Source organism: Oculina patagonica, chromosome 9 (genome assembly GCF_052425735.1).
Source record: "Oculina patagonica isolate OP01 chromosome 9, crgOcupat, whole genome shotgun sequence".
Taxonomy (NCBI): domain Eukaryota; kingdom Metazoa; phylum Cnidaria; class Anthozoa; order Scleractinia; family Oculinidae; genus Oculina; species Oculina patagonica.
In genome coordinates this window covers 5,598,870-5,623,420 of record NC_135766.1, presented here as the reverse complement: position 1 = coordinate 5,623,420, position 24,551 = coordinate 5,598,870, and the positions used below count along the sequence as shown (strand labels likewise).

General features: G+C 38.1%; 2 protein-coding genes across 3 annotated transcripts in view; both read right to left on the bottom strand.

The window, feature by feature from the left end:
* Nucleotides 1-24,551, bottom strand: part of LOC144665307 (uncharacterized) — a 43,989-nt gene that overhangs the window by 11,894 nt on the left and 7,544 nt on the right. The window contains exons 9-12 of one of the 2 annotated variants that reach the window (XM_078526533.1): nucleotides 23,594-23,682; nucleotides 21,540-21,609; nucleotides 20,665-20,710; nucleotides 18,609-18,820 (exon numbers count right to left, since the gene is read on the bottom strand). The exons of the other annotated variant lie outside the window; for it this stretch is intronic. Coding sequence (XP_078382659.1) covers nucleotides 18,777-18,820; nucleotides 20,665-20,710; nucleotides 21,540-21,609; nucleotides 23,594-23,682 — 249 coding nt within the window. The 3' untranslated portion in view covers nucleotides 18,609-18,776. Of the gene's footprint in view, nucleotides 1-18,608; nucleotides 18,821-20,664; nucleotides 20,711-21,539; nucleotides 21,610-23,593; nucleotides 23,683-24,551 lie in introns of those variants that run through there. 2 annotated transcript variants of the gene reach the window in all.
* LOC144665176 (uncharacterized) lies at nucleotides 9,382-14,001 on the bottom strand. The gene is made up of 2 exons (XM_078526348.1): nucleotides 13,592-14,001; nucleotides 9,382-9,596 (listed from the first exon to the last, which is right to left on the bottom strand). Exons 1-2 carry the CDS (start codon nucleotides 13,812-13,814, stop codon nucleotides 9,382-9,384), a joined length of 438 nt encoding a protein of 145 aa, XP_078382474.1. The 5' UTR covers nucleotides 13,815-14,001.

The window sequence follows — 24,551 nt, the reverse complement described above, 5'->3', positions numbered from 1 at the left end:
ATAGAAATTGCGCAACGTTATTCGATTTTCATTTTACGGTAAAATTGTGGCCTCACGAAGTCGTCAAATCACGTATCAAAAAAGGTCGTTACCACGTTTCTTTATCTCAGTGGGGAACTATATATTTCGAGATGGTAAGAGGCGACGTACCGCTCGACACGGGGTTTTAGCAGTTTTCATATTTCATAAAAGGATTAACAAAACCTTTACTGAATTTGAAAACTCCCCTCAATTTTCTTCTTCGCTGACGGCTGTACTGCCGACATTATAACAGCGTTCTGGAATATTCTTTTTCTAAACACTTTGCAATGCGTTTGTACAGATTGTTTCCGCGTGGCATCATAAAACATCTAAAAAACTACAATGCTGTCCTTTTTAGTTAATTTTCCTGTCAGCAGAGCCGAGTGCTTTGTTTTGGAGATAAGGTTTTATGAAATTTAATTAAGACAGCGTAATTCAACGTGATCTAAAATGTTACAGAAACCAACATTTCTGTCCTTTTAAATACATTCAGATACGCTATTCAGAATTGAAAATGATGACAGAAATGAAAACCCATGTCATTTGGTCCCATTTGTAGTAAAGTCTCTTTTTCTTGCTATACCATTTTTGTCGCCATGTTGGTTACACCATTATGGCGGACCCAAACTACCTGGAAGCTCTGTAGAATTTTTGTTCTGTGATATTGATTTCCCAATTGGTCGAAACGAACACTGCAAAGTTGAAATTGGGCAGTCATTTCCTGATACTGTTTTTTTGGGCGCCAAAATGGGGAAGCAATTGCTGTGAAAACAGAATGTCTCAGATGGAGAAATAATCCAGAAACATATTTTGTTATACAATTTACTATAAAAATTAGCGAAATTAGGCTACGACGTTTCGAAGTTATCTTGACCGGCTTTATCAAGTAGAAAGAAAAATAATGGTCGAGTTTCAAGTTTAAATACAAATAAAGGTGACATAGTATGTTAGAACATATTCTAGGAAATATTGGTTGTGTAGGGGGAACAGTGTTTCTGCAACAATGTTTCGGCTACAGCGTTTTCTCGTTTGCTGGGACGTAAATGTGTCTGGTAACGGTTTCTAGCACTTTCCTGTAATTTTATTTTGGTGGATGAAGATACTACCACTTGTAAGTAGAATTGTATTAGTGTTATAATGCAAATGCTGCAAGAGAAGAGTTGACTGTTGAGAATGGCGTACTTCTGAAAGGGGACGGCATTTTGATACCGCCCAATTTGAGACCTGAAGTCCTAGACATCATACACCAAGGCCATTTGGGGCAAGAGAAATGCCTGCTACGAGCGCGTACATGTGTGTTCTGGCCTGGAATTACAAAGGATATCATCAAATAAGTCAATCAGTGCGGGCCCTGGCAGAAATATCAGAGAAAATCCCAAAAAGTGCCAGTACTCCAGCCAAAGCCCCCTTGCCGACCATGGAAGGGACTCAGCTCAGATATGTTCCAGTTTAAAGGCCAGCAATACCTCCTGCTAACAGGCCAATACAGCAGATTTCCCATCATAACGAGACTCACAAGCATTACATCATCTGCAGTTATAAACAACTAAAAAAGCATCTTTGCTGAGCACGGTATCCCCTTACAACTCGTAACCGATAATGGTCCCCAGTACAGCTCAGCCGAATTTGACGGTTTCATGACCACCTATGGAGTAGAACACATCAACAGCTCCCCGATGTATCCCCAATCAAATGGGTCTGCTGAACGGATGGCAATAGCAAGACCAGAACCAAATACATCTTCAACGGATGAGGCTTCCCCGCGAGAATATCACACACTGCCAAAGGATGTGTTACCAGATCTGGAAGAACTGTGACACTAGCACAAAGGCTAGCTAGACCTATAAGAACTTGTTGAGAAAGAACTGTAATACCCCCACAAGGGATAGACTTGTAGGATTAAGAACATTGAAGAGTACCTTTTAAATCAGTATCATATTATGCTACAGGCACCAGGTTTCACTTGTAGCTGTTGTTGTTGTGTTGTGTTTTTTTAGATACACACAGCGTGACAACATAACTTTACACCGGTGTAAAGCTTAAGTAAAGCTTGCATAAATTCTTTATGCCAGCCTTACACTCAAGTTAAAAGGCAGATAAAGAGCTTCTTTACACCAACTTTAAATCACATTTACACGCGGTAGCGTAAAGGTTAGTTAAACCACCTTTAACAACATTTAATTGATGGTTTAAAGTTGGATAACCAACTTTAATTTTGATTTAACCATTTTTAATTTTATGTAAATCCCAATTTTCATGCTGTGATAGGTCCCACTTGTAATTGTTAGTCTTGGATAGGTCTCTCGTTAATGTACTTTTTATTATTGTCATTGAAAGATAGGGAGATGTCACGTTACGTCATCGACACGTGCTCCCATCATGCCTTACGAGCGCAGAAATCGGCTTGTTGTCAATCCCGCCGCCATGTTGACCGCGTGTATATAAAATGTATTCATGCTGTTGTGTTTATTTAAAGTCTTGAAAGCTATTCTGTGACATTGTCTGGGACTTAACCATCCCTGATCCACTAAATCAAAAGAAACCTTGAACAAAACTGAGTTTTCTAACGAAGAATGGCACCAAAGAAGTAATCAGGGATAGTTATGACCGAGAATGATGAAGACAGATTACAAACGACAAACTTAAAAAGAATGGCCCAATTTTTTCAGGCGCTTTTTAACCTTTTTAAGGTAGCAAAGACCCAAAAAATTATTAACTTACGATTTGGTAGAGTGCATTGAGGCAGATCTGTTCCATATCGCGGCTTCTTTACTGGCTCTTGATCCATTTCACATTTTAATGAATCAGCTAATTCGCGAATTTCCGTTTTCAATCTTGAAGCTTCTTCGGACAAGCTCAGGATTCGAGCTTCGAGCAGTGCATTATCTTCTTTTAACTCTTTTACAACTTTGTTTTCGCGCCGATTAGCGAGTAAACTGATCGAAGCACCCATCGTAAGTTGTTACTTCGTTATGTCCAGGCGAATTTTATCTGTTTGCAGTCCAGTTGAAATGTTGTTATGGTTTATAAATAACACTCCTTTATTTCACCTCGGTGTTTCACCGATAAAAGAGCTAAACCTTTTACGTAAATGTACACGGAAATAATTATTGAAATTTCAGTGCCTATTCATTTTATTACAATATTTGCCTCATTAGCATAAGCGCTTCACTTTCTAATCGAGCTACAAAAATATCATTTCTGAATATTAAAAGAACATGGTACGATTTACTTTCGCTATAAATTTGAGCCAGATGAATTAAATACTTTTTTCTGTGACGAAGGTTTGAAAACTTGATATTTTTACAAAGAATGTATGGGCTCATTAGCGCTTTTGCCAAGAAGAAATTTTGTAGTTTTGTTGAACGCCAGTGAAGTACTTAAGTAGAAGTTTCGCATCGTTATTCAATTTTCATTTTACGGGAAAATCATGGTAAGGTATTAGCCATTTAACAGGCTACATAGTTCGAGATGGTAAAAGACGACGTACCCTCGATACCGGGTTTTAACAGTTTACATATTTCATAAAAGAATTAACAAAACCTTTAATTTGAAAACTCCCCTCAATTTACTTCTTCGCTGATGACAGTAATGCCGACATTCGCCGCTGGAATATTCTTCTAAACACAATGGGTCGCGTTTGTTTCCGCGTGACGTCATAAAACGTCTAAATTTAACTGCTAGGTTGTTCTTTAAGCTTATTTAGCACGTTACTCTTAGTTATTAACGGGAAGATTTTTGTTTCTGTTTTGCACTTGATGTGATGTTGTAAAGCGAAAAAGTGAGTTACAAGTACTGGAGCGACAAACAGTATTGCGAGTAGAATTATTGTATTACAATAACATTATCAAGATTTTCGAGAGCTTTTTTGGAACTTATCAAGTTATATTTTTCTTTGATAAATGGAAAAATAAATTTCCTTGTGCTGCGTGGCACTTGTAAAAGTACAAAAGTATAATAAATTTCTCACTAAATGAGTTGAAAGTGCCTTTAAAATAGTTAAAAGTTCCAAACGTTTCGGGCTTAGCCCTTCATCAGTGGAATGTCAAGAAATCTTGACATTCCACTGATGAAGGGCTAAGCCCGAAACGTTTGGAACTTTTAACTATTTTAAAGGCACTTTCAACTCATTTAGTGAGAAATTTATTATACTTTTATATTTTTCTTTGTTTGTTTGGTATAGTTTGACTTTTAAGTACGATGATAAACTCGTTCCAGTCCAGAAATTAAAGAATCACAATTTCCCATATAGCTGTGTGGAGTCATCGAACCGACAAAGTGTTCAAAACACTTTCATCAGCGTGCTTTGTTTTGGGGATAAAGGTTTATGAAATTCAATTTAGACAGCGCAATTCAACAAGCTTCAACGTGATCTAAAATGTTACAGAAACCAACATTTTTGTCATTTTAAATACATTCATTCATTAAATGCATGCTATCTCAAGGAAGACCAAGATGAGAATCATCAATACCAATGTGAAGAGCTGAGTGCTCTTCTGTATGCCTGTGAAACCTGGCGTATCACCAAATTTTTCAACAAGTGGATACAGACCTCCGTCAATCGCTGTCTCCGGCATATCCTCTGAGTTCGATAGAAAGGCAAAGTCAGAAATGAAGATCTATGGAAGAGAGCAGAACAACAACCTCTCCACCTGCAAGTATATGGAAAAGGAAATGGCGCTGGCTAGGCCACACGCTGAGAAAGCCCTTTGCAAATGTGACCAGGCATGCATGCCCTTTGATGGAAACCTCAGGGTATAAGGAACTGAGGAAGGCCTAAAACAACATGGAGAAGATCAACTGAGACTGAAGTACAACAGACTGGGATGAGTTCGAACCAACTGGAAAAAGTGGCCAAGGACAGGGGAAAATGGAGATCTCTGGTGGACGACCTATTTTCCAATGGGAACTCAAGGGTTTGAGTAAGTTAAGTAAATACATTCAGTTACGCTATTCAAAATTGAAAATAATGACAAAAGTGAAAACTCATTTCATTGGTAGCCAAATCTCTTTTTTCTTCCTGAAGAACATTTCGGTCGCCAGGTTGGTGTTCAAAAGTGTTACACCAATATGGAGGACCATACTACCCGTAAATTCTAAACCTTTTTTCGTTCTGTGATATTGATTTGCAAACAACTTGGTCGAAACGAATACTGCGAAGATGAAATTTGGGCAGCCATTACCCAATATTGTTTTTTTTGGCGGCAAAACGGGGAAACAAGTACTGTGAAAACCAAATTGTCTCAGATGTAGAAATAATCCAGAAACATATTTTGTTTCCTGGAAATATTAGTTGTGTTGGTGCAAACAGGAACAAAATTACGGAAACATTGTTTCTGCAACAATATTTTCTTAAAGGGACAGTATCATGAGCATCACCTCGAAAAGTCAAAAGTCAAAAGAAATATTTACATTAATGGAAACCTAAAAATAATGGTCTAGCTTTGTTAAAAATGGCAATAACAGTACAGAGAGACAAAAGAGGTACTATTTAACAATTAGACTACGAGCCCGAGTTTTCTATGAGCAAATAGTCAACGAGGCGCAGCCGAGTTGACTATCGCTCATAGAAAACGAGGGCGAGTAGTCTAATTGTTTTAGTAGAAACTCTAAGGGATTGCAGTCCAAAACCTACAATATTGTGCACTTTGAAGACAAAAATCAAGAGAAAATTACCGCTTAAAGAGCTACGCGCGCGCAAGACTGTTTTCTATTGACGAATAGAAAACAGTGGGAAAACCAATCAGATTCGCGGATTTCCAATAGAACACAGCTGAGTTTCTACTAACATGAGTTATACAGGCATGAGATTTCAATCAAAAATTGAAATGTCTGGCAGACGTTTTCAATCTCTGCCCATGTGTCTTGGATAATGACACGAGCATGGCACAAAGAAAAAATTTGAGTCCCCGACAGGAATCGAACCAACGTGGCTGGTAACGGTTTCCAGCACTTTCCTGTTATTTTATTTTGGTGGATCAATACTACCACTTGTTAGTAGAATTGTACTAGTGTTCTAATGCAAAAGCTGAAATCTGATTGGCTGGCTATTGTACACTATCAGCTGTTAGTGTGCAGTGGCCGGAGGTCCGTGGCGATATTTTCTCGCTCTTTCGGTTGAAGTTTTGGAGAAAGTTTTGAAATATTACTAGATAATTCAATTCCCAAGAAGCATTATAGTTACGGAAGCACTTATTGTATCAATTAATTGCCCAATCATTTGGTGCACAAGTTATGGCCATTTTCTTGGCAAAACGGGTTACCATAGCAACTGTGTAATATGTTAAAACACCCTTAAATAAGACGAGCAAGGTGACATCCAATATTTTATTATCAATATGTGATCACCATGTCAAATACAATAGAATCCAGGCCCTAGCTGTTCAAAAGGTGAATAACGCTATCCACCGGATAAATGACTATCCGGTGGATAGCAAAGTAGGTTTTGTATGACCCACTGGATAGCGATTTATCCGGTGGATAGCGTTATCTACCCTTTTAACAACTGGGGCCTGATTTCTATAAGCTTCGTTTTTCGAACCTTATGATAATTCGAAGTCGTTCTCTTTGAACTTGCTTCAATCAGTCGACCACTGCAATTTTACACTCCTGATTTCTCGAAGTAATTTTTGTTTCCCTTGGAGGCTCGAGAAATCTGAATTTAACTGTACAGAACCACCTTAAATATTTGTAAATTTCGAATTTTATAAATAATGTTTTCGAACAACAACTACAATAACAATAACGACAACAATTTATTTTACTATAGAAAAAAGCTTACTTAATACATTTACAGGCAATATGTATTACACTGAGAAATTCCGATAATACGCGTCCGCCAATTCCCGCAAAACTATTAATGCCATCAACAAAACAACGCCCATTTTTCAAGACTTTAGAATGTGTTGTGCTGCATATTGTTATATTTCGAGAGTTTGCCATGCGGTATTCTTGTATATGTGCAAAAAATAAATTTAGATCAACGTCCCTTCTAATGACATAAACCTCAATACAGTTGAAGCTCTCGTAAGCGGACACCCTCGGGACGCGAAGAAAGTGTCCGTAACTGGAGCTGGCGGCCGCTTACGAGAATGGTTCTCGTAAGCGGCCACTAGAGGTGTAGGGGAAAGATGGCCGCTTACGGGAGTTTGCCCAGCTAACAAAAAATACAGTGCCGTATTGAACATACAAAAAAATACCGCCGTATTAAAGAACCAGGGCAAATGCATGTAAGTGGTGTTTCGAAATGTAACCGGACGTGGATGACGACAAAACAAACACTGAAATATGGTACTGTAATTACTGTAAAATCATTTTGGCGAACGGCGATGTGAAGTTGATTGAGTGGTGTCCACTTACGGGAGCTTAAAAAGAGGGTCTGAATGGGGCTACCTCGATAACAATTAACACTAGTTTAATTTTAGGCTATGTAACAAGAAACAGTAAAATTTTAGGCATTTTAACACTAACAGTACAAAATTCACTGTAACAGTAACTTTAATCCACAAAGAAACAAAAACAGCTCCAAAAAGGCCAATATTATTTTGTTAAGAATATCAAGAAGTTGTCGGCCATTTTCCGACAATTTAATTTCTGATCAGTTTGGAAGATTTCTGGAGAGTACCGAAGATTCCCGAAGACTGTCGAAGATTTCTGGGGACTACCGAAGATGTCCAAAGACTACCGAAGATTTCCGAGGAGAACACACTGCCACAGCATATGCAGGCTCAAAGATAAGGAGTAAAAAAACCCTCCAAACACTTAACATTATTTTCTTCGGAAACAGTAAACATTAAAAAATTGAACAATTTAATAGCAAACACTAAAAATTATGGACAAATAACACTAAACACTAAACCCCATTCAGACCCTCTAAAAAGAAAGAAAAAGTCTAAGTCGTAATCTCTGAAAGTGTCCACGGCCGCTTACGAGAATGTAAAAATACATAGTTTGTATGGGAGTTAAAACAGGGTTTCAAACAAGGCGGCCGTAAGTAGAGCTGTCCGCTTACGAGAGTATCCGTTAAGAGAGCTTCGACTGTGTTTTTGAAGCGCATTTTTTTTTCTCATTTTAAGCACCTTTAGAATTAAGGGGATTTGTATGAAAAAATGTTGTTGGATTGCATATTTTTTCCATTGTATTTTGTCATTGTGTTTTCTTCATTTCATTGCATTTTCGTCTTAATCATCTTAATTAAAAAAAACTTTCAAACCGTTAAAAATCTGTCAAGTCTTACGTCAGTGGTTTCAAATTTAGCAAACTTACTAATTGCAACGCAACCATTTTTGACGATCACGTGACAGCATCCGGGCTCTCCTCTACAGGCGATTCATTGCTGACGTTTGAATATGACTTTGCGCAGGAAAGGCATCATGCATATAGGATTTGCCTCTAAACGTTTAAAGAGCTTGTGAAACCTAAGAAACCTATTCTTCTTCTACAACAACTTCAGGGGTGGACACACGGTGAAATTCCGAAATTGTGGGCGGGAGGGTTACTCATTATTTTGAACTATACAGGGAGGCTTCGCCCGAAAGGGGTGCCTTACTTTTTTCTGGTTGGGCTATATAAAAAGTAGAGATCTCAGTGGAATGTTTAGAAAATAGACGCAGTATTTTTACTGTAGTTATATAAATGGGTTACATTTTCTGTCAAAATTGAAATATAAAACGTTAAGGGTTAGCACCTAGGGGCGGAGCCTCCCCGTATAAAATACTTTTAAATGATCGGTACTAAAGGTCAGGAAAGGAATATGTATATTTATTATATGGCTACAATAGTACGCGCGCTCTGATTGGCTGTTGAGCGGGCATTATTTTCTTGTAATGACCGGGCATTATGAAAATTTTTCTCGGCTCGACGGTTTTTGGAGTTGTGAGTAAAAGCTACTAGCGAGGGGGCAAAAACAACAAAAAATGGTGACAAAATATAACTATCTTTTCAATAAATGAAAGAAAAATATAAGCATACCGATACTTCTTTAGTATGAGCGACGAAGATAGCCACAGAGAGCGAGAGCGAGTTTTACCTCCAGTGTTTTTTCCCTTGATTATACTCTTTTTAAATAGTGCTTAAAGGCCATATAATAAATAACTTATTAACCTCGTCCGTTCGGTCATTACAGGGGAATCTCAGACCTCGACCTTGATGTATTGACCTCGCTGTCGCTCGGTCAATACATCAAGGCCTCGGTCTGAGATTCTCCTGTAATGACCTCACTCTCGGTTAATAAGTAGTATATAATGTATCTACTGAAGGTACTAGTTAAGTCAAGATTGATTACTACCTTATTGGACACTCTAGCATGGACTTCTGTTTTTCAACTTCAAAGTTGATATCGTTGAAAAGTTAATTAAATTGTTATTTCCACGTGTTTTGTTCAGCTTCATTCTTCCTGCCGCACACGCCATCACTTCCCTCTGCGCATGCGTCCTTGCTCTTCAAATTTTCCAACTCTCTGGCCAGCCAATAGTTTTCTTTCTTCAATGTCTCCAGTTCCATCTGTAAAACTTGCTCGGTGAAGCTCGCCGGAGCTACTACATTTTCTTGTTCACTTGCTATCCCTGTTTCATTTGCTAGAAAATAGAAAACGAAATAATGTTCTTGTAGACTACGAGAAGCCCTTTATTTTTTACACGGTTAGTAAAGTGAGTAAGAAGCTAAGGCAAGCACGCGAATTTTGTTTTGGTACGAATTATGATTTTGTTGCTGTCACTCAGTCGTACTGCGTGAAGAGTCATGTGAACTGGATAAAATGCCAAATGATTTGATTTCCGTGAAACGTGATCTGTGTTTTCCGTTCTATAACTACTCTCATAAACATCTAACCGAAGTTGACATTGACATTCGCGTGTCAGTTTTTAAGACATGTTTAATCACTGGTAGCCCAAGCTTTCTGAATGAGCTCTGTCCCTTTTTGCATATATATAATCTTGGGAAAATTATATGAGTTTGTATGGAATGCAAGAAATACGTTTGAACCACAGCAAATTCCAAATAATTCACAATATAAGAAGATAAGACAATTCAGTTAAATTGTGTGTTCTTTTTATTGTTGTTATTTACGGGGTTTGGGGGTTTATTTGCTGCGATTTGAGCAAGATAACCATCCTAGTAATTCATGCCTCAACTGATATAAAGCGAAGCCAAAGGTTGCACACTCCTGCCCATTGAATCACTAGCATGCCTCAGTAAATCAGTTGTAGCTCGTGAAATACGCCACATCCACTCCAAACTTTTGCAAACATGAATATATCAATAGTCATCCCATTATAGGCACGGAAAAAGTTCCAATTTTTCGACACGTTCTTACTACTAGAACGGCAATGTTTCGAGCTTCTTGCACATATCATCATGCGTGTGCCGAGCTCCATGCTCAAAAATGATAATACCTTGACGCCGCTCTTTTCTCATTGGACGAATTGAACAATTCCACATTGGTGGCAAAATTCAGTCAATCATGGAGGAGTAAAAGCAATACATGTATGTGTGTGCTTGCCCGAAAAAATATGCTCGTATATCAAGAGGAAAATATTCCGTCACATTATGACTGAAAGGAAAAGCACACACGCTCTGCACGATATATTTTTTCGTTCCTTGCATTTGAAAGAACAAAACTAAAAGCAATCCTAAAAGCAATCCGTTTCAAATGGAGTTCAAAAATCAAAAATCGCGTTTATGTGTTTCTCGAAAAAAATATATCTTGAACTTATAGTTTAGAAGCAACGCTTTGAAAACAGGAAAACAATGGCTTTTGACGTCCTTCAATAGAGACGTCTGACTCGCGTGTGTTTTTTGCTGGATGGCTTTACCCGGAAGATTTTTTGTATCAGGCTTCCGAAGCAGGCGACCAAAGAAAGACGTCTGAAATTCAGGCTACATGTGGCGTAGTAGCGGATCCAGGTGAAAATTGTAAGGGTTTGGAGTGGAGGAAGTGCAGTGAATTGTCAAAATTTGAGAGGCCTTTTTATATTAATCATATTTTATTTTTTAATCCAAAGTAAATTGTAAATTATTTAATTAATATTTTACTTTTTGTCAAGCGCCTTTGAACTTATGGAAATGGCGCTATATAAATGATTATTATTATTTATTATTATTATTTAAATAAGGCGTGGAGGGGGAGGGAGCATTTTTGACCCTTCGGGCCTTATAGAAATTTCCAGTAAAGGAAAATTATACGCACTAATCCTTTCCTGTTGTTCGGAAGGGCCGCGACTCAATAGTTCTTTTTCTCCTCAGGCTAATAAAAGAAGTAAATTTTTTCGTCCTTTTGTTGTTTACTTTGGTAACACGAGACAGCTGATAAAGTGAAACCACCCCTCCAGGGAGAGGGGGGGGGGGGAAACTCCTATATGAAAGGGACAGGTATATTCGTCGAAGCAATTTGAATTAAACCTATAATGGAGACCAATAGCTAAAATACAGTAAAAACCCGCGAGTAGGAACCTAACATGCAAGAACCTGTTGGGATAAAATTTGCCAATTATTCCCCCCTTAATTTTTTAAGAAACTATCTAGCCTAACATTTGGAAACAGGTTCTTATTTTCTAAAATTGATTTAGCATACAAATTTACTTTTGGGAAATAAGTTTGGACAAGGCATTATATTCTACATGATTAGTGCTTCATTTTTACATATAAAACACAAAATAGTGGTATGCAAATTTTTTAAAAGGCATACGGGCCGAATACCACTTAAGGTTCTATTAGGATCAATGCAACTTTTCTTCAGAAAATAAGAATATTTTCAGAACCTAAAAACCCTAAATTAATTTTGAATTAATCGATTTATATAAGAACCTGTTTAGGTTATCGTAAATACTCTTTTTCTTTGGCCAACGTAGTTTAACTAAAAATAAGACGCAAACTGCGTTGATAAACATTACGTACAAACGCATTGTTAGAAAAAATTAGACCTTTTACTTGCCTTTTCGTATGTTATGTGTTATGTTATGTTTCGTATTTCCTTTTACTTGAGACGTTTCGTTTGATATGTATGAAGATGTATGAAGAAGCATACAAAACGTCAAGTAAAAGGTTTAATTTTTTCTAACAATGCGTTTGTCCGTAATGTTTATCACCGCTGTTTAGGCTAACCTGGAAAAATTAGGTTCTTACTCGCGGGCTTTTGCTGTAAACCATGTTTCATGCTTCATTGGTCTAGACCACCAACGCAGTATAACGGTGTTTTTTTTTTTTAATTTATGCACATGCAACCCTAAACGAGACCTTGTTGGCTAAAAATATTTGGTGTTTTGTTCTGAACACCCGAAGTGAGACTAAATTTTTTTATTTACACCTCTAAGCGAGGTGACGAACAACCCCGTCCCTTTCATAGGGGATTCCTCACCCCCCCCCCCCCCCCCCCCCCCTCTCTTTCCCACTTCAAGCTGAAACCGGCTGCCTTTTTCACAGGCTGCGAGAAACGAGATCTGCCTTGTTCGAAGCTTTAATTCTCCACGCTCCAGATTGTCAAAAAGAAACAAAATTTATCGATTTTTGCCTGGCGCGGAAATGTAGATCCACGTAATTGAGTGTTACTCAAGTAAAACTGTCAACTGAAATTTGCAATTCTCCCGAACCGCTTGTTTTATGTAGATTTACTTGACAATGTGAATGGTTTAATTCGACAAAGCCCATATGCTTTTTCCCAGCGGCTTATATTTTTCCAAGGCTGACAAATGAATTTCCTCGTTACAGTAAAATGCTGTGACTTGCAGGCTATTTTATCGTATTATACACATCAAAAAAACTAATTTGAAAAAAACAGGCGCCCGAAAGGGAAAATGAAAATAAACTACTCAGTACTTTTCGGCAGATGCCAGAATGAATAGAAATTCTGATGGAACTAAAATTAAAACATCTTAGTGACAATATAAGCTTATATACTTAGTCTTATCGACTTGAAAATATGGACAAATTTTAGACCTAGTACAAAAAATAATAATTAAAAAAATTGCCCGTCTGACTGTATTTTATTTAATTTTTCCTTGATTCATCTGGCTTTTATTTTACATTTTAAGAAGGGGCCCCGGATGCGATAAGCTAAAAAGCAGATGAAAAATAAATTGGACTCAGTTTTCTTTAGCTAGATATATTGACGCTTTTAACCAGTCCGAAAAATAAAAACGGGAGAGTTTTTATTTGCCGAAAAGATGTTTTGAATTCACGAAACGATTGAATTTACGATTAAGGCGGTGTTACGATTCGATCATTAAAAAAATAATTCAAAAAAATATTTATAACAGCGCCAAAACGAATAAAGCTCAATAAAAAGAAAATTAAGCAACTGTGATCGGCCGATGAACACCAAATGCACTCCCTAATCACAAGAAGATTTTGTTTTCAGTATTAAAAGGCTAAAATTGGCACGTGAACAGTTTTTTATTTCGATTCGCTACGCCGCTATTAGAGCGGAAGAGAAGAGACATGTGACTTGCAGATGCATGCAGATGTAATTTAACGCTGTCGCGAAAATATTTAATAATAATTTTTTCGCTGTATCACAACCGCTTTGAAATTTTATTATTAGTTAATAGCAGTTTAATTTTTTTAGCACTGGACTCACCGTTCGGCGTGGGGGAATTGCAATGAAGATGTCCGCCATGTATGTTGCATGTTGTTAATTCCTTTTCTTTCAGCAGGGTGTTAATTTCTGTTTTCAATCTCGTCGATTCCGCGGAAAGTCTTTCTATCCTCGCCTGGAGTCGGACGTTTTCTTGTCTTAAATGTGTAACAACGGTTTTATTTCGACCGTCGGTCCCTCTTGCGATTCCAATCGCCGACCCCATGTCGAGTGTCTGTAATCTTTTTCACGAAACTGAACGCAACTGAAAAAAATAACATATAGCTCCAGTGTTTGTATTTTATGATGGTTTGGTCACTTCCTGGTAGCTTTTCTTTTCCAAAACAAAGCTTTCTAGTGCCGCGGTATTCAACATCCGGCAAAGGAAATGATTTCCATTCGAATCACTTTTGTTTAAGGGTTGAACACCGTTTGGCACTAAGATTAAATTGTGCTTGAATATGCATACATCGAAATTAAAATACTTTCAAAATGCGAAAAGGTGGCAGCAAATTCGCTGTTCTTTTGATATTACCTTGCCAAGATGGAGTAAAATGGTGTACTATATATTAGTTATATCCATTTTGTTAAAAGAACACCTTAAATTGGTAATGAACAACGTTTAAAATTTTTAAAACGCAAGCTGTTACGTAAGTGAAGGTCTTTCTGAGGCGCGCATCGAAAGACAATAACGGTGACGCAAATGACAGCTACGCGAGTTCACCAACTCGCTCGTTCAGAAGTCTCTGAAAAAACAAAATGGCCGATTTCCTTGATTCTTTTAGAGCTAGAAATTGACATTCTCGATTGCTTAATTTCCTCTAAAGTACTGGCAAGCGGCCATAAATACAAAACTTAACTTGTGTTTGTTCATCTTTTGCATAAAAGATCACGAATTCACCGCCTCATATTGTACACGGTCATTAGAGGCCGCGCTTCTTTGGAAGACTGGAAATATGGGCGCGGGTCGGGCGCGTTTGCACCCAGTGACCACTTTTATTTGTGCTCGTGTCCTAGGATCGATTTCACAGCGGACAAGCGCAAAATTCCAACACCGCTTTTAAACTGAGTACGCACGTAGTATCAATTTCTAGTTCCAAAGTTTAGAAACATATATTTTTTTTATTTTATTCGTTCTCTCGAAGTTTGAAAGGAAAATGTGCAAAACTTTTGCATGCAAACGTTCCAAAACTGAGAGCAGTAACAAAATAAATTATGCTATTCATGTGGTTTAACTTTTCAGTAACTGCCTTTCTTTTGGCTTATATGTGGAGGATTTCAGAAATCTTAAGGTGGCCGTAGCACACGCGTAAATTGTCAAGTAAGCCGCGAGAACGAGTCGGCGAGTGAAGCAATCTGGCGAGACGCGTGACTCGCCGACTCTCTGCCGGCTCTCTTCCCTCGTCCTCGCGGCTTCACTACTCGCCCATGTTTTTCCAAAACTGAGTACGCACGTAGTACGATAATATCTACCCTGCAAGTAGTGTAGAAGAACCTTCTCACCTAATACCAATTTTGCATTATACCAATTTTGGCGAGGCCATAATTATTACTACTCGAAGTTTTAAGAACTTCAACAAGGAGGATTTTCTCAGAGACGTTGCTCAAAGACCATGGGATGACGTAAGTCAATTTTCAGATCCCAACGAAATGTGGGAGTTTTGGAAGAATACATTACTCATCTGTATGGATAAACATGCCCCCTCCAAATCAAGAAGAATTAAGAACAAGAATTCGCCTTGGATCGCTTACGAATTAAGTCGTAAAATGCGTAAAAGGGACTTCCTGAAAAAGAAGGCGGAGCAAACTAATGATCAGTCTCGAGCTCATTGGGCGGATTTCAAAGCCGCCAGAAATCAATTCAAGTAAACAATTCTTTTAAGTATGCTAAACGCAGATATTTTAATGAAAACCTTGCTGCTAACAAAAACGATACCCGAAAGACTTGCCAACTTATCAATGAACTAAATTCTCGTCATCACAAGAGGAAAACTATTGCTCATATCGAAATTGGTGGTAACAAGACAAGTTCTGCAGCTGACATGGCAGAGGCCTTTAATCACCATTTCGTGAAAATTGGCCATGATTTGGCAAGAGGAATGCCTCTGGAAATACCCAACCAGAAAGTTTTCTCATCTCTGCTAACAAGACCTTTACTTTCGGCAGTTGCTGTACGAGCGAAGTCCTGAAATTACTTGAAAAACTAGAAGTTAATAAGGCGACTGGCCTGAATAATTAACCATCCAAGTTTCTCAAATAAGCGGCGAATATTCTTGCACCATTGCTAACATTTATATTCAATCAATCAATCTCCTCTGGTATTGTTCCAAATGAATGGAAATTAGCTAGGGTTACGCCAATTTTTAATCAAAGTGGCTATGAGCCAATGAACTCGGAAAATAAATTATGAAACAAAAAGCAAACGTTTACAAAGATTTGCCGAAACAAACAGGAGCATTTTTGAACTTTCCACACTGCAGTTAAATCCAATCAACACATAACATCCAAAAAAATTGAGGTTTTGAAAATTAAAAGTCTGGTCTGAAAAGTTTGTGGCCAAATATGGAACAAGTTTATTTTATTATACTACCATAATACAACGCAGAAATGCCTTGTTATCACTGTCGTTCTTTTACCGTTTCGAGAATTAATTTATCACGCGCAATGCGTTCGGGCAACCAGTTTTTAGCAAATTTATCGGCCCGGTGGCCCGAGAAAAAACCGCCGGACAATCCAGGAATAAATTGAAGTATAGGACATTAATTTTATAAATCTGAGAAACGACAAAAAACCTCCAAATAGCTCTCCTCTGATCGATGAATTCCAAGACACGAAATCCGTTTCTGTGTTGTCTTCTAACCCAGACTTAACCTGCGACAGGTTGACCCAGACCTAAATTAGTTACGCATGCAAATTTGTATGCCTTCGCAATTTGAAGCAATCTAAAGCCCAGAGTCCGTCGGTCAGCGGTACGGGCGAGCTATTGTTCTGTTTATAAAAATTTTTTTTGGCGACCTTTGCATATTTTTGTTTAATTTGGCGACTTTCGTATATTTCAAAAGCTTCTCGTTGACGGCGCATCTTTTCTGAATAGATTGCTTGTTTTCGAGCAAACAATTTTTTCCTCGTCGAATGGCGGTAATGTTATAAAGACGTTAAAGAGGCCCTGTTAGGGGTTTTAGGGATAAGGGATAACTCACAAAATAAAGAATTAAGAACATCTTAAGAATAAACCCGAGGCTGAGATTTTGAAAAGAATAAATATAATTTTGAGTTGAAAATTTGTAAATACAATCAGAAACCCATAAGGGTTGAAACGTGTAACGCGCGCGCACAGCGTTTGAATATTCATTTTGCTAAGTACCATATTTGGAAACACGAAGAATTTGTACGCGAATGCTTTATTCACGAAATGACACACGCAACATAATTTTGGGTTTTGCGGCAAGTTGTTTGAATTTTGACCTAAACGCCGTAAATTTCTTACAGAAACTAAAGAAATACATTAAGTGTATCAAAGCGAAGTTCTCCAGACTACTTCAAGAAGATGAAACAGGAGAATTTAACCAAATTTAACTTTATTATTCAACCAAGCTTGTTCAAAAACAAGATTACGCCATCGAGCGCGAGCTAGCGCGCGCTGTGAATTCAATCCAAATAAAGTAATTTTGATTGGTTAAATGGTTCTCGTAATTTTCCAAATATGGTACTTGTGTAAACGAATGTGCAAACGCTTTGTACAATGCGAATCATAGGGAGTTACAACACGTTTCAACCCTTATGGGTTTCTGATACAATACAATTAAATATATTTTTAGTTGAAACAATAATGAAATGAAGGAAATGTCCTTCATTTTATTGTTGTGTCACTGTGAGGAATGCTTTGTTTAAAGCCAAACGGCCAAGTGTTATCTTGCTGCTGGCTGCAACGAAAAGCGATGGAGCACGTGCACAATGTAACACGATACCGATCTGGACACTAAACACTTGTAATTGATTACCCAATACTTGCTAAAACGGAAATGTCACACGGTATTTTCTAAGAATGTTCATAAGAATATTTTCAGCCTAAAATCGGCAGAAAAATAAGAATATCCAGCCTGGGTCGGTAAAACTGTATTCTTATATATATATAAAGAGTGTATGCCGGCTGTTTCCCTAAGCCGAAGCAGTTTTACTTTGCTGACAACATCAACCGAACAAAATCTAAATCTATAACCACGTAGTCGATTCTTGTCAATGTACTTGTTAGCACAGGCGGCCCAAGCTCTCTATCAGATTACCTTTGGACGTGACTCTTGCTTACGAGCGGTGTTGTGTTACAAAGATTCGATTTTAATATAAGGGTTTGTATGGGAAACAACGGTTTTGCTTTAAAAGTAAAAAAATATATATATTTTGTGAACAAAGTTAACTTACTCTGATTCGTTGTTTCATTCTTTGTTGTCTGCCAGCTTCTCAGGTCAATACAACGCATTTTCGGTGAGTTATCGTTATTTAGCAGTGGACACCTAAATAACGATAACTCGCCGAAAACGCGTTGTATCGACCTGAGAATCTGGCAGACAACAAAGAATGAAACAAAGAATCAGAGTAAGTCAACTTTCTTCACAAAATATACATTTTTTTTTTACTTTTAAAGCAAAACCGTTGTTTCCCATACAAACTCTTATAAATCGAATCTTTGTAACACAACACCGCTCGTAAGCAAGAGTCACGTCCAAAGGTAATCTGATAGAGAGCTTGGGCCGCCTGTGTTGTTAGTTTCAATTTCAGACTGGTAAGTTCCTGTTCAGTTGTTTTGTTATTTCGTCAACAGTTTCCTGTTAAACTTTGGGGCGGCTAAACGGCGAGTCAGTGCATCACTATCAACCTTCAGTTCAGTTTCAAGGACAGGCACATTACTTGCTGGGGTGGCCTACTACATAGTACATTGGTTATTAATTTTGGTCCCGTCACGTAACGAAGAAACGCGTGATGATGGAAAGGCTAACTCACTAACAGCACTCGGAGACTAGCGTTCTCTCTCAAGTTTATTGACTTCTGTGTGCAAGTGAAATTCTGTTTACAATTCGTTTCGCCAACATGACGTCTTCCATGAAAGGTAAATCTGTCTCTTGAGGTGAATGGATTCCGAAGCAAGTTCGATGTTGATGGTCTCAAGCAGAACACCTTTTCCAGTAAATTGCTACAACTTTGGTCTTTTTGCGTGCACATAGTGCCATCTGTCAACTGTTGACAAAAAAAAGTATATTAAGAAGATCAAAGAATTGTGAAAACTAAGGTTTATATCAATTCGAAAATAAAAGGATCTTGCAGGTAAAAAAATCCCATTTAATAATTTTAAGCTTGCTTTTAGGGAGGCGCGGTGGAGCGAGCCGCACTCCGGATTGAACGGTCCGGGTTTGAGTCCTGGCCGGGGCCACTGTGTTGTGTTCATGGGCAAGACAGTTATCTCTCATAGTGCCTCTCTCCACCCAGGTGCATAAATGGGTACCGGTGACATAATGATGGGGGGGGGGGGGGGGTTTTACCCTGCGATGGAACTAACAATTAGCCATGTTCAAAACGAGCAGGGGACTGGGTACGAATATTCAATATCGATTGCACTGAAAAACTGGGCCCGACATCTGAAAGAGCATCCAAAAATTAGTAACTCAACCAAATTTGAGAGTTATTGGTTTAAACGCAAAGGCATGGAACTCTTTTAAAAATCGTTAAACTAAGAGAGCTTTGTATGGCTGGATGGACAGCTGTCCCTCCAATCCATACTAAGCTCTCTTATTTTAGCAATTTCTAAAAGTGAACCATACCTATGCGTTTAAACCAATAACTCTTAAATTTGGTTGAGTTACTAATTTTTGGATGCTCTTTCAGTTGACGGGCCCAGTTTTTCAGTGTAATCGATATTGAATATTCGTACCCAGTCCCCTGCTCGTTTTGAACATGGCTAATTCCCAATAAGGGGGGCTTTATGCTATCCAAACCGGGATAGGCTCCGGCAGTATGGGCCACTTGGCTCGAGGCTTGTCTTTGCTTTTCATTTAGGACATAACCATAAGAGTCCATACTGAGAGCTCGTCCACACTCTTGTGTTTCTCAGCGTTTGTATGGACTCTCCTGTTAACACTAATTAAGTGCTTAAAGGCAGTAGTTATAACTATACAAAAAAATTGAACAAGTGAAAGCGAAAATGTTGTCTTGTTAGCAAGTCATGATCAATGACAAGATAAGAGTTAGGCTGGTTTGCCATAAAATTTCAGCCCTGATTTTACATTTGATCAGCGTCCCTTTTAAATGGGCGCATTTTCGGGGAGGGCTAATATGCGGGGTTGGCGGAGTGGGGCATTGGAAGAGAGTATTGAAAAATGTTTTAATGCATACAAGAACATTACACGGTTAAACTTTTTAAACAGCCATAAGAAAGCCAAAACAAACTCTACAGTGTCATAAAAAATGTTGTGGTTTTTCATCGTGGTAGAGTACAATAATAAAGTATTATTTCGTTTGTCTCACGACGTAGTCACGTGTGATGGAGATCGCAACGTTTCGACTGCATACTGCTAGTCTTCATCAGGCGATAAGGTCGACTGGTTGTGCGTTAGCTTATAAAGCACACGGCTGCGCTGTGATTGGTTGGTTTTCAATCAGAACTGTTGAAAACCAACCAATCACAGCGCAGCCGTGTGCTTTATAAGCTAACGCACAACCAGTCGACCTTATCGCCTGATGAAGACTAGCAGTATGCAGTCGAAACGTTGCGATCTCCATCACACGTGACTACGTCGTGAGACAAACGAAATAATACTTTATTATTAAACTCTACAGTGGTATAACAAACACTGCATGTCCCTGCGCGTTCGTTAAACACTGTACAAAACAAGCACTACGAAGGGACTTGTTTCAGAGCTATAACTAAATATACATTTTTGCAAGGATTTTTGTGCGATTCCCGGCAAAGAAGAGATAACTTCCCCTTGCAAAGACAGCAAATGCCCATAAAGAAAGCCGTAAAAAATTGAAATAGAGGATATTATTGAGAATGGACATTTTGACGTTGAAGTTGCAACACTTACCTTCAAGCGCAGGATCGATGGGTTGTGGTTCAGCCGGGGCAGCCGCCTAAAAAATCAAAAGAAGGAAAGTCAGTTGACTGAAAATTACAATAAACAAACAAAACACAAAAAGGGAAAGAGAACACTGTCGGCAAATAGTCTTTTGGCAAAAGTGCAAGCTCTGGGCATGGTCCTTGTATAGAAGCTCTGTAAAGCCTTACCCCCTGTGAGAAGTTCATCCCAACTAAAAATTATTTTTTTTTTCAGAAAAGGAAAATTATTTTGAAGAAACTATGAGCGCTTTCCATTTGACCAAAGTTTTTGGTTTGCATTTCCTAGAAAAAAAGTCCTAATGACGAATGGAGAGCGAGATCATTTTTCAGAAAATTGGAAATTTTCGTTCCATTTGATTATGCTTCCTCAATTCCCGAATTTTCGGTTGAATTGTTTGCATTCCAGAAATTCAATATAGTTTTTGGATTGTCTGGAAGCTTTCCCAATAAAATTTTAGGTTTTATATCCAGCAGCTTTTCGGGAAAATGAGCCTGCACTCCTGGACCAGACTCGAGAAGGCGGCGGAAATCGAGGCTAATGAAATTTCCGTACCATTTGGCTCTTATTCCGAAATTTTCGGAATTTTCTGTCGAATGGAAAGCTCCCTACTTTTTCTCTAATACACTCTCTGTCTTCAAGTGGCATCATGTGTTTTTTCTAACAAACAGAAGAGTTTGCATAACAAGAGAGCTCATTTCCCAAACTTCAACAGAAGACTTTATATTGTTTCCAATGCAAAAACGCTCTAGAACAGTCCAAAGTCAAGGGAAAATGACATACGCGGCCAGGGCGGTATTCTGCTTCTAATCTAGAAATTTAAGAGTAGAATGATCAAGACTCACATGTTTTAGAACACCTGTTGCTTCTTCAGGAGACATTTTGTAAGGTGAGTTATCTACCGTGACATTTTTGCTGAAAGAGTAAAAAAGAACAGATATAACACAGCATAATCAATAATGTGAACATTTAGGCAGAAAATGCAACCTATTTACTTTCAAAATGGTGTCACAAAATTTAAAATTATACGCAAGACTCTCAAATGTGGAAAGATCTGGCTTGCATTATGTTCCCTTTCTCTCCCAAGATGATGCACAAATTGAAAAAATTCAGAGTTAATTCAGGCTACCAAAGCTATATCACATCCTAATCTTCAAGTAAAAACCAGTCAAGTCATTTATTCGTGACAAAACATCCACTTAATGACCAGGGCAAAACTTTAAATCAATAACTGAATTATAATTCAATTATTTTGATGTAAACAGGCAGTTAAAACTGAGGATGAAGCCATATTGATAGTATTTTACGAAATGAAAGATATTAAGCAATACTCTCAATGGTACTGTTTATTATGCTGTACAAGGTGCAGAGCTATTGAGCAGTAGAGTAATGTTGTTTGATTTATTTTTCAAATGTGTTCATTTGGTCCAAAAAATATCCATACCCCTCCCATGGAACCCACCCCCTCAGGAAATTCCAGTTAAGCCCCATACTTTCCTTTAAAACATTGGCTTTTGAAACCCCCCATTTCCAACGACCTTCCTTGGGATGGGTATGAATATTTTCTGGAACTGCACAAAAATGATTTTGTTTAAATCCTAGCTCTGACACTATTGGGAGTGAAAATTGCATTCTCAACCGTGATCTTTAAACGTCTCTCACGGTTTGTTTGTACACTAGGGCAGGGCTCGACACTAATTTTTTACGCGACTTTCCATGTTGGAAAGTAGCCTTCAAATTTTACTTTCCATCTCAAAATTTTACTTTCCAAAATGGACGACAGTTCAAAAGTTGCTAACCATGTTTAATTAATATTAAAAAAATCTCACTATGTGTCTCGGCATTGTTTTAGTTGTTAAAAGTTGGACGTCTCATCCTCGTTCCACTAGCGCACCAAAACTGCACTCCAGGTTGAGGGTTAAACTCGGCTGTGAAACACTAGTCCCTTCAATACGAATCCTCATGAGACAGTCTAATACTTCAACTGACAAGCATGATTTCCAGTCTGACTTTATTTTCCCCATTACTGAAAAACCTCGCTCACAAAATGCTGTTGACAGCGGTAGATTCAGTGTAATTTCAACCAACATAAGGACATTGGGAAATCTGTCCTGAACACGTACATCTGAAGTGCTTTTGCCCGTTTGTCCTTCGTCAACTTTTTCTTTTTCGCCTTCTTTTTGTCCAACATCACTACTACGTCGAGAAAAACGAAACTTAAAGAGAGACTCATTTCCCTGGAAAGATTTTGTTACATACCTTCGCGACAGAAGATCAATATTGCACCATACCACGTGTGTTTATAGTACCCAGACCTCCTCGGGAGTTCTCTTGATCCAATATGGCGGAGAATGCGAGAATAGCGTAAAATTTGTCTTTTTAAGACGAGTTGTCATTGTCATTTGGCTATTTTTTATCATTATCATATTTTTTACACACTGTTTTCCACTTAAGCCTTTTAAGCATAAAATTTGCTTTCCAGTAAAGCCTAAAATTTACTTTCCAGATCGGGTAAGTATTTTGGTTCATTTTCGTTTTTTTACTTTCCAAGAAGAAAATTTACTTTCCAGTGGAAATCGGGAGAGTGTTAGTGTCGAGCCCTGTAGGGTGGACACATTCTTTACCCATGAAGAACACTACTACATAACTTGAAAATCTAAAACGCTGCACAATTACAATTCTCGTGTTTCAAAAAAGAGGGTGAGCAGAGAGGGTTCCCTAAATCATGAACGTTTTCTTAGCCTCCTACGCAGACGTTCTTTGGGCCCATCACACTCCCCGACGGTTTCTCAAGCTTGATGAGCCCAAAGAACGTCTGCGTAGGAGGCGAGCATTTTCTTGGAATTCCTTGCACACTTTTTTTACAGAAAAGCAGAAAAATCCCCTATGAAGTTCTCACCATGCAAGCCCTGCATCATTTTCCACTTCTTTGAGAAGAAGTTTCCTCCAACATTCATGTGTTTCATTTATAATCTTTATGGCAAATTCCTAAGAAACAAAGTCATTGGTTACTTAAGTAAACAACATCACAGTCATATAATTTCAGTGTACAATAAGTCCTGTCTTCAAGAAGCACCAACATTAACAGAAATGGAAGGAAACCAGTAAGCCAGAATGTTAATAATTGAGAATGAAATCATTTGTTGCTCCCAGGGGGGTACTCTGGCTTGTAAATGATGGGGATGATCGAATGAAGGCAAAACTCAGGACCCAAAAAAATCCCTAAGTCTTCCGATATTAACCAAAAAATCTCTAGACCAAAAATAACCCCCCCCCCCCCAAATCCCTTGTCAAATAACCCCTAAATTGCCAGGAGGGGCAATAATATAACGCAAAGAAAACCATTAAAAATTGAACGCTTGTGTTTGTTTATTCATCCTAACATAAATGCGCCAACACACTTTAGTTGTTTTTAATACCCCCCAAAATTCCCTATATTAATCAAGTCACCCAAAAAAATACTTGCCAAATTTTCCAAACCAAAAAAATCCCGGAATCGAAAATTTCAAACCCAAAAAAATCCTTCGATCATCCCCGTCATTTACAAGCCGAAGTAACCCTCCTGGGTTGTTGCTACATCTCTTGGATAGTAACTTGTGAAGAGTATTACTCAAGTTTTTACACATTTTATTGGTAACTGACCATCCAGCAGGAAGTAAAATAAAAACAAAACAAACATACATACATGTACAAACAAACACAACATGAGGGATGGTTATACTAAAACGTTTTTCTGTCTGTGCTTTTGGGTTATAATTACACCTCAGTGCTTTCACAGTGTTATAATTACACCTCAGTGCTTTCACAGTGTTATGTGCACAGTTGGCTATCTTTTGACATGCCAGTTACCGGTAATT

What these genes read in the sequence shown, in the direction of transcription:
- LOC144665176 (XM_078526348.1), bottom strand. Translation starts at nt 13,814, where the DNA reads ATGGGGTCGGCGATTGGAATCGCAAGAGGGACCGACGGTCGAAATAAA. An exon ending in CAATTCCCCCACGCCGAACG is followed by an intron (nt 9,597 to 13,591) that starts GTGAGTCCAGTG and finishes TCTATTTTCTAG; the next exon opens with CAAATGAAACAGGGATAGCA.